The sequence below is a fragment of the Juglans regia genome, chromosome 12, assembly GCF_001411555.2.
Source record: "Juglans regia cultivar Chandler chromosome 12, Walnut 2.0, whole genome shotgun sequence".
NCBI classification, from domain to species: Eukaryota; Viridiplantae; Streptophyta; class Magnoliopsida; order Fagales; family Juglandaceae; genus Juglans; species Juglans regia.
Genome location: NC_049912.1, coordinates 30,156,517 through 30,166,725, shown reverse-complemented (window position 1 = coordinate 30,166,725; position 10,209 = coordinate 30,156,517). Strand labels below are relative to the sequence as shown.

Below are 10,209 nucleotides of genomic sequence, written 5' to 3'. Positions count from 1 at the left end.
TGGATAAAAAAAGAAAAAACAGCCTATATGAATCACTGTAATGTGGTGTTCTACAGTTTCAGAGTATGAATGTATCAAACAGTAGTCTAATTAAAACTAGATAGAGAGAGTGATACTCATACAAGAAAAACAATTTATTGCATAATAGCTTAAAGTCATAGCAGCTGGAATATAAAGATTATGTATGTACCTGAGCCAAAACCTCAAGGAGAGAGAGAGAGAGGTGTTTAAACAGGCCTCATCCTCCGCATTTGAAGAAGCGAAAAGGAGGGCTGCTCAGACGAAAAAAATGAAGGCTGGTTTGCTGGCAGAGGGCGATGAGGATTTGGGCGCTCGTGAATTGATGGGAACAATCTCAGACGTCAAATATCTGAGGCGAGGGGGGGATGTCTGATTTCTTCGACCAGTTCATGGAGGTTTCCTGCTCTTTAATCAACACGTATGATCACTGAGGTATTTATGCCCCACCTCCACATTTGTTTTGTTCTTTTTTCTGTCTCTTTTAATACCTCTTTTTTCATTGGTACGGTATTCGTTTATTTTAGTTTTGAGAGAGAGAGAGAGAGAGAGGGTTAGACATGTGTGCACATACATATTATTCCACATATACATGTCTGCGCTGTCGCAAAAGCATTCATTCATGATTTTATTATTCCTTTATAACTGAGTGTAGATCGAGTGTTTTGTAAGACATTAAAAGAACTCAGTTTTTTTAAATTAAAAAAAAAAAAATGAAACATGAAGTGCTCCTTTCACAGGATCTTGAACATGCGAATTAAGTTGTTGATCTAACGTACTTGTTTGAATTATCTCTAAAAAGTCCTCGAGGATTCATTTCAAAACTTAAGGGTATTAATCCAACCAGTGACTTTGAATTCATAGAATCCCATATGGTTGTTGGTGTAGAAAACCAAGCTCAAAAAGTTGCTATCCAATATTAATTTATCTTCATATAATTCCAACTTTTTTGTTTTTTTGCGAAAGCAAAAGGTTGTTAGAACCAGATGATCATGCAGAAAGCTTTTACTTAGTGCGGACGTATGATCAGATAGTTAATTATTCACGTGAAAATTAGAAGATGAACAGAAAATAAACAAAACGATCAGATCTTACGTCCATGTAAGAGCATATTCTTTTGTAAAGATCCGAAGAATAAACAAAGAAAAGTTATATGCAATAATAAATCCATTTCATAGTAAACAAATGGTCTCGCGCGTTTATATTAATTAATCAGCACCACTATATATATATATATATATATATTACATGCTCTGTCACTGAGATAAGGATGTATTATGTCTGAAGCTGAACGTGATAATTGGTCGTGTCCTTGTCGTGGATACATCTGCAGAGAAGGATTTTTTCAAGTGCTTAGCTTGACTTTCTTTGACTAATGAAACTGGATGAGTAGGAAAGTTGCTTCATTTTTCCATGATGTTCGTAATATTTTGCGAGAGTTATTAACGTCATGAACTTAAGTATTTTATCAGTTTGTTTAATTAAAAGCAAATTAGGTCAGTTTGTTCCAAATAATTTCAAACAGACGTACTAGCTCGGACGTCTGCCTAAGTGCAAAGGGATGAGTGATCATGGTGATCCTAAGAGTTCCAACTCTACGTGACCCTATCGACAAAAGTGCACAAATAACTGAGTTTGCAGATTGATGATCCTAAGTTAGGCTAGGGTTGGCAGGTGGTCAAAGGTCCCCCATCTCATGAGCTTCATCCAATGACAGGGGCGGGGTCCAGAGATGTTGACAAACCCCCTCCTGGCAGAGCCCATGACGTTGTTGGAATCAACTTGCAATCTTATCATTATACCCATGTGATATTGAAAACCACTTCAATGTCTATGGAACCCAAGTTCTAAGATCAACAATAAATGAGGAGGTCAAAGAATGTAATAAGATTTGTACAATTTTCTAGTTTCTGTTCTCTGAACTTTGCACAAAATATATTCATGAAATTGAATAAATTGAACTAAACAACATTGTAATGTCTGTTAGAATGTGACCTTATTCCATCTAACCATTTACAAATGCGAACCTCTCCACAAAGGAGAAGCTTGCGATGAATTAAGTGAGCGTGAGAATATTACATGAAATCGAATGATTTATACAAATTTCGTTTTCTGTTCTCCTGTCAGCATTTCTTTTCTTTCCTTCTTTACATCATGACAATTACATATCTTCAACTCCATGTCTATCAGCTGGGGCCTCCAAGATCTTCAGGGTTCCAGCCTGATGCTTTCCATGTTGCTTAGATGGATGTTGAGACCAGTAAGCATGAGCAGCCAAGACTCGGTCCAATAGCTCCTGGGGAACAGGCTTTCCCCTTCTCTGTTGCGGGGAGATTCTTGCTGTGTGAACCAGTGTTTTCCATTTATCCTGCACAAAACCGCAAAAATACATTATATACCACAAGTTGGAATGACAGGGAAATCCTATCTCAGTGGCCTCAAAATATTGAAATCAAACACTGAGTTTGGCAAAGAGAAGTTCAGTTATGAACTCCTACATCTAGAATGAGGACCCCTCAAAATATTTTTGCATTCTATTAATACATATACAGTAACACTATAAATAATTACCTTCAAGTCCACATAAGTTCGATGGTCTGCATTCTCAAAAGAGCGCAATTTAACATCACGCCACCTGCGGAATGTGAAAGCAATTTGAAAAACTGAGGTTTCTTTTCTAGAAAATGAAAGGGTCTCTCCTTACAAAAGGAAAATAAATAAATAAGTACGAGAATCTCTCTAGTCAAACCAACAAGTGCTGAAGAGCTTCACACCTTCCAGTTCCAAGTTTCTCTACTGCATGCACCAATGATTCTACTTCTGAAACAGAGAATGGTCTCCTGGTTCGACGCTGTGCAAGTTCAGAATGCCTTGTTTTTTGGTTCAAGGGAATTAAAGTCAGTGCCTCCATGCTCCTTGCTGGAAGGGCAACTAGAGCTTGGGAATCCGGCATAGTTTTGTCAGTTGTGTCAATATGGGAGGAAACTATCTCATGACCACTCTCAACATGGTTTCCCGAATTCATTACCGAAGGATCAACTAAGGGATCAGAGATCTCTACAATAGTATTTCCTGGGGATCTGGAAAGAAGGTAATGCAATATTTATTTGATAAGTAACGTATATTTATTTGATAAGCAATATAATATTAGCCATCGTAAACATAACTTTAAATGCATTATACAAAAAAAAAAAAAAACCAACGATTCACAATTTGATGGAGTTGAACTTAAACCAAGAATCTCAATGCCACTTAAAATTACAACAGTCAGTGGCAGTGGCGCCCTTAAGGGGCACTACCACTGCCAGTCCTACTTAAATGAGTCTTAAGAGGGGTGGCTTCATTACGAATAAAGGGTTAAAATTTAAGTAAAATAAAAGAAAAAATAAATAACCATTTATGCTTTAAATAATAACAAATGGCCAAGCCTTGCAAATGCCAACTCTGACAAAAGGTTTTGCAAAAGAAAATATGAATAACCTGGTTAAAAGTTGAGAAGAGTCACATGACAAAAGAGGGTGAAAGTCGCTAGAGCACAAAGGTGGAGGAGTTTGCACGATACTGGGCTCCAATTCAAAACCCAGAGAATCTAGATTGTCTTTACTAGAGATTCCTGTCTGCAATAGTGTCCTGTTATCATCTCTAACCCTCTTGCCTTGAAGAAGCACTTCAACACATAATCCACCTCCAAGTACAGAAGTTACTGCCTCCATAACAGTCCTCTACAAAAAAAGAGAAAAGAAGTACCATAATATAATGTAGAAATCAAGAAAAAAAATTATACATGTCAACTACTAACTTAAGACAACCCATTGCTATTGCAACAGACAAGCAATTGTCCCGATCACTAACAAAAGAATCGTGGAAACTACAAGCAAAATTCAATAATAAAAATGATAGATCTGCACAGCATTTATGGGTGATATCTTTTTCAGAATATTTTACCATATAACCCTCATTAATCTAGGGTCATAATACTTGTAATGTAGGGTCTTAAAAAAATGTAGGGTAGTAATACTTGTAATGTGCAGCCCTGACAATATACACATTCTTTTTCCTTCTAAATATGATATGATTATCAATATGTAAAGAAGGTCCCGTTGTTTTCATACCTTCAGTGAACCAACAGTGGCAGTTTCTGGGACATCAATAAGAAGTTCAGGCACCCTGAAGGACTTAATGCTAAACTTCACTGCACGGAGAAACATAAACACATCAGAACTCCTGGATGCAAGAACAAAACAAAATCAAAAAAGTAAATCAGCATCAAACAATCAAACACTCTAGTACCATGAGAATCCTTAGAATGGAAAGGTGCATGTCCTATAACAGAAGATGACACCTTTTTTACTCCATTTGCTGCAAAAATAACTACATTTATTTAGAATGACTCAAATCACAACAGCTCTAAGAGACAATAAATAATGAATTAATAAGCAGAAAAGGACCTCCATGCAACATTGTAGCTGAGTCATCCTTATCTTCAGTCATGCCTTTCTTGGGTGAATTAGAAACACTTTCACTACTGAACCCACCAACAGAAAAGCTTTGGTCAAACATTTTTCTCTTTTTAAAGAGCATGTCATGCTGATATCTTTCACAGTTGCTGGAGGGTTTCCTCTTGTGATAAAACTGCTTTAATCCCCCATCTAAAAATGCAGAGATCATGAACTTCATTAATAAGATCTAGAATTAATGACCAAATATACTCGAAACACAAGCATAGGATAAATATGAGTCATACTAGGATCAAACAATTAATCAGCTGCCTACCAGATCTAGAAAGTTCACAATCCTTCAACTTTGGAGCTGCATTCCAGTATCTGGAAGTAAGAAACTTCTTTATTCTTCGCTCTGCAATACGTGATGGAGACCTAAAACCCTTTGCCTTGGTTCTAGGTTTCAAGCATCTGGAAAATTTTTTGTCATCATCTCTACTACCTAACATAACATTATTCCTATATCTGGAAAAACAAGCATCTGATGCAGGGTCCTCGCGCAATGGCAATTCAACATCACTGTCAGCGTTGATTACTGCAGTGGGTTTCTGACACAATTCCATTGAATCCTTTGAACTACATGTATTAGCACCTTCAGTTTCCAACCCCTGAACCTCTTGCTGTCTTTCAATTTCATTATTTACATTAGCGTCAAAAGACTCCCCAAAATGAGAGGAGCCTCCCTCCACTTCACTATCTTTTGTTCCAAACCCAGACACATTGGCACTGACTTTCAGAGAGCAATCAGAGTTATTAATGATGGAATTGCATTCCAAGATCCCATCACTATCAGCATGTGAACAACTTTCCTTCAGGGTGGACTTGTGACAGATGTTTTGCAAAGCCACCTCAAAGGCAAAAGAACCGTCTCCACATCTTCCCTGATAAATCCACCCTGCCTTGAATGGTTTGTCCTCATCTTGATGTTCCTGTTTAACATATTTGCCGGTGGCATGATCAAATCTTTCCGACACATTGCTAGAAGCAGAACTTTCACTTTCTTGCAATAACTTGCCAGCTATAGAAGCCAGTAATTCAAATGCACAGAGTCTACTATCCTCGACTTTATTAAACAGAGGCCTCCTCCTCTGGAATCAATCAGCAACATTTATAGAGTTAGAACCAGAATTCAGCACATACAATACTGGAAACACCAGAACAACTTAGAATTGCTGCAAAATTCTTACTCTAACAGATCTGGGAGCTCTAGGTATAGTGGGGGCCCGGAAGCCATTAATTGCATGATCTAGCCTCTTCTTAAACACCATATCTTAGACATGCATGGCAATAAGAACTCATCAAACACAAAGAAGCTTCACCACCCAAATCCTCCTCGCTGCCATCAAATCCCAAAAACAAAAAGACCCATTGTCAACATAATTCTAATTTGTAAGGGAAAAAATATTAAACAGAGTTAAATCCCAGAACCCTATCAGTAGCCATAGCAAGATAACTCGTACATTTTTTTTTTACACACAAAAAAAATATGTGCATAGTGGAATTGATTGGTTACTGACAAGCACTAAAATAAAGTTACGTAACCATGTAAAAGTATGTTCAAATAACGCCTTTTCCATTAAAAAAAACTAAGTGAAAATATAAATGACTTGTGGTTCAACAATTTGGTAATAAAAGCTCAATTTTTTTTGTTTTTTTTTTGGGGTAATAAAAGCTCAAATTAGTTCCAAGTTTATCACAATTATCCAGTATTGGCATACTTCCCAAACGAAAAGAAAAACACAACTCAAATAAGCTAAGCAATCAAGTTAAGCCAGTAAACTGGAGGTTGCCTATACTTCTACTGCAATGTGTGTGTGTGTGTATGAGAGAGAGAGAGAGAGAGAGTATATACACGTGTCTTCTTCCTGTAATACCTTAGCACCCAAACGACCCCTTGATAGATCCGTACGAGAGCAATTCTCAAATCAATTTTCAGATCCCAAAATCCGAGAACAAATCCCAGACGGTTTAATAAAGATTTCAATGCATAAAACAGGACCATCCAATTTGAAAATGGAGTGCAAATCCAATTTGACATTGGTTGCTTAATGTAGAAATAATTAAAATGATATACGAATCCTCTAAACCCGAAATCATAGAAAACAAATTTCAGCTACGTCGAGTTGCATAGTATTAAATGCGCAAATTCAACATTAAACAAGTCAAATCCATTACGGACCTCTGTTTGCTTTACAGCTACGTATTTTAAACCAAAACGAACCAAAGGGAATTCTTTTAAAAATAAGGATTCCGAAAAATGAGGAATTCCAATTCAACACAACCAAACAGAACGGAATTTTCACGATCCTTCATTTGCTTAGAATTTCCAGATTATCATCCAAGAAAATCAGACACAACCTGATTCGATCATGCTAAGCAAACTATGACTCGGTTTCCGTAACTTCAACAAAATCACATCCCAAGGAAACCCGAAACTACGATCACGACAAAAGGCCCCGACTTCAACAAATGAAACATCAAAGTTACATAAAATCCCAATTTACTCACCTCAAAGAGAAAGACATCCGGTTTAAAGTCCATCTCAATTACGTTCAAACAGCGGACTTTCCAGAGAACACAGTTTTCGTGGGAAACATACAACTCCGGAGAAGAAGAAGAAGAAGAAGAAGAATAAGATAAAAAAAAATCGAGACCAGAGATTTCCCGCAAATGCAAGAAGATCTAGGAAAATTCAAATCGAATCCACAGGAAAACACTTCAAATTGCCTCTGTTTCTCCCTCACACTGTCCCTCAAATTTTTTTCTATTTTGGTTTCTCTTGGAAAAACCCCTTAAAAGGAAAAAAACCACGCAAAACAGTGGCTTAAACCCCTTAAATAATTTAACATCCGCATTATCCTATGGTTTCTGGGCCACACAACCAGACCAGCCGGTAACATGTTGATGTCATTGACGTAGTACCCCACAAGCCTCCACACCTCGCTTTTCTCAACCCCTTGTTATTTATTGCGGAGGATAGGTTTTGCCACGTGGATGATTCAGTGGCTGTAATTTTTGTTGGGAGATAAAGTGAAAACACTGTAGAATTTAGTCGGATATATGCTTCTGATGAGATCAAGATCAGATGCCTTTTGGGGATTTTATTGACAAAATATTAGACCCACCAACATCTCATGTGTGTTGCAATAATTTCCCAATTGTCACTATTTCGTATATGGTAAAAAAAAATACTTAAAAATTAATTTATGAATTTGATATTATTAGATTATATATACTAACATTTACTATTCAAAAAAATTATGATTACTTCTAATTGATTCATTTATTCAATTACTCGCATGTTCTTGACTTTATTCAAAAAAATTATAATTACTTCTAATTTCATTCATTTATTTTTAAAAAATATATATAATTTACACTATCAATACAATACAAGAATCACCTTTCTTGGTGGTCCTAACATTATCCTTGTTTTAAGGTGGAGAGGAAAGACTGATTTTAAGGCGTGGGTCAATCCTATTATAGCCACTTTATTTTACAAATAAATCCTTCAAGAGAATAATTAAATTAATTTTTTGAATTAATTTTTTATATGTCTTTACTGGTTGTTAATGGTCGGTTTGGAAATATAATTATTCTCATATATTTTTAGATTATTTTATTATTTATAAATAGTTTCTTATTATGTTTTTATAAATTATTTCACTGTTATCAGATAATTTGAAATATTCTTAACATCTAAATGAAGCTTATTTTAAATTTTTTGATTTTTATTTGAAGGGAATTGAGGCAAGGGGTAACTTGAACCTCCGGTTATTTATTTATTTTCGCATGCAAAGTTAAAGATTCGGCACATTAATTAATGGATCCGATCAGTTCATTGAAATAATAATTTAAATAATGGCAAAGTGTCGAGCTTATTATACTTAAAAGAAATGTTACTCCTTTGTCTTTATATTTTTTTATCTTTCAATCGCACATATTTTAAGTGGTTGATAAAAATAATAATTTAAATGAAAGTCATTTAAAATATATCATATAGTAAATATGATTCGTGATAAAATTTAAGATAAAAAAATAATATTTCTTTTATATTAAACTATATTCACATCTAAACCTGAATAAATATATAAAATATTTATTTCATTTTTCTTTCCTTGGCATAAAATCCATGCTTCCATTCGTAACTTAGAATCACTCCGGGATATTCTATTTTATCTCCTATCTTTGTTTGTAAGGTGAATCTATTATAACTTCTAATTTATACAATTCATTTTGTGTGGCAGTGCAAATGTGGTGCTACGTGGTTTGTTAAAAAAAATTTAAAAATATATATTTAAAATAAAATGACTTTCAAAAATATAAAAAGATAAAAGACTACAATATAATAAATTAAATCTCACTGTTTGTTAAAATAAATAAATAAATAAATTACACCCCACTTTTGCTTGTCTATTGGCTCACCAAATAACATTCACGCTTTCTTGGCAGTAACTGTGGTGATGTGAATATCACCGTCTAGATCCATAGAAGATAACGAAGCATGTGGCACATAAGGCGCGGTTGTCCCGTCAAAATTGTCTGGCATTGTCTCGGTGTCGGACACGCAACTCTCAAGCAATGAATAAAAAGGAAATTTTGATGTAAGACAATTCACAAATTCGACAATTCAACATAAAACGTTGAGAAATACTTTCTATAATTATAATTTTAGTTATATAATATGCACGATGACATATTAGCTATTATAAAATTTAAAATTCAAATTAAAAAAAAAATTATAAAATTGAGACTCACTCAATACCTATAGTATTATAATTTTTATTAATGAGATAAGCCTCATAAAAAAAATTATATTCATCATCTCTATATACTATATATTATACATAATTTTTTATTTTTTTATTTTTTATTTTTTATCTAATATATGATATATAAATGATGAGTAGAAGAATCTAATTGATTTAGAAAGAATAAAAATAAATATAGTATATGAGGATGATGAGTTTCAAAACTCATCTAATCCATTATGAATCACTGCAGTTGGCTCAAATATTTGTTCACACGTAGCAACAAAATGCCGACCATATCTCTAATACTAATGAACGAAAAAGATTTTATTTAAAATTTCAAAATAATTAGTGGAGGTTTTGGATAAGAAGTGGAGAAGGCAATCATGTTACAAAAAGTATGAGAAAAAATGAATGTATGAGAAAAAATGAGGTTGCAAAACATCATTCATTGGATCTAATTATCGGGTTCAGGCTCTTACGTGAACAAATAAAGATTAATTAAAATATTAGCATTGACTAATGCTTAATTGGGTTTCATGCCCAATCAATCCAGTATTTAATTTGCAGTGAAATATAAAACAGATACAACTAGTCACTTTAGACGTTTTCGGGGAATGGATGTGGCGCATGTTTTGTTTAAGCCCGTTTTAGGTTGGGCCAGGTCTGGGATGCTCGATTTCTTTGTTTTTTTTTTTTTTTTAAGATAGATAAATGGTGCCAATTCGGGCGCCACTTTTTCTGGGATTGACCCAAACCGGCCCAAAATGGCAAGTAGCGGGTGAGAACTTGAACCCCATCCAATTTGAATTTAAAAGATTCTGTGCGTCCTTGTTTCGTAGGACAGAGCTAGCGAAAAAAAAAAAAAAAAGCCCATCCAACCACAAGTTTGGAAAGACCCTGAAGAAATCGTTTGGAAAGACCTTCAAGAAATCGTTTTT

General features: G+C 34.7%; 1 protein-coding gene across 1 annotated transcript; it reads right to left on the bottom strand.

Moving 5' to 3' along the window:
- Positions 1–1,941: 1,941 nt before the first annotated feature.
- LOC109008572 (telomere repeat-binding protein 4-like) lies at positions 1,942–7,343 on the bottom strand. Its single transcript, XM_018988724.2, has 10 exons — positions 7,026–7,343; positions 5,705–5,853; positions 4,792–5,605; positions 4,467–4,667; positions 4,309–4,377; positions 4,131–4,210; positions 3,499–3,740; positions 2,793–3,098; positions 2,590–2,653; positions 1,942–2,386 (listed from the first exon to the last, which is right to left on the bottom strand). The coding sequence occupies exons 2-10, from the start codon at positions 5,783–5,785 to the stop codon at positions 2,180–2,182; spliced, it is 2,064 nt and encodes a 687-aa protein (XP_018844269.1). The 5' UTR covers positions 5,786–5,853; positions 7,026–7,343; the 3' UTR covers positions 1,942–2,179.
- Positions 7,344–10,209: the final 2,866 nt, after the last annotated feature.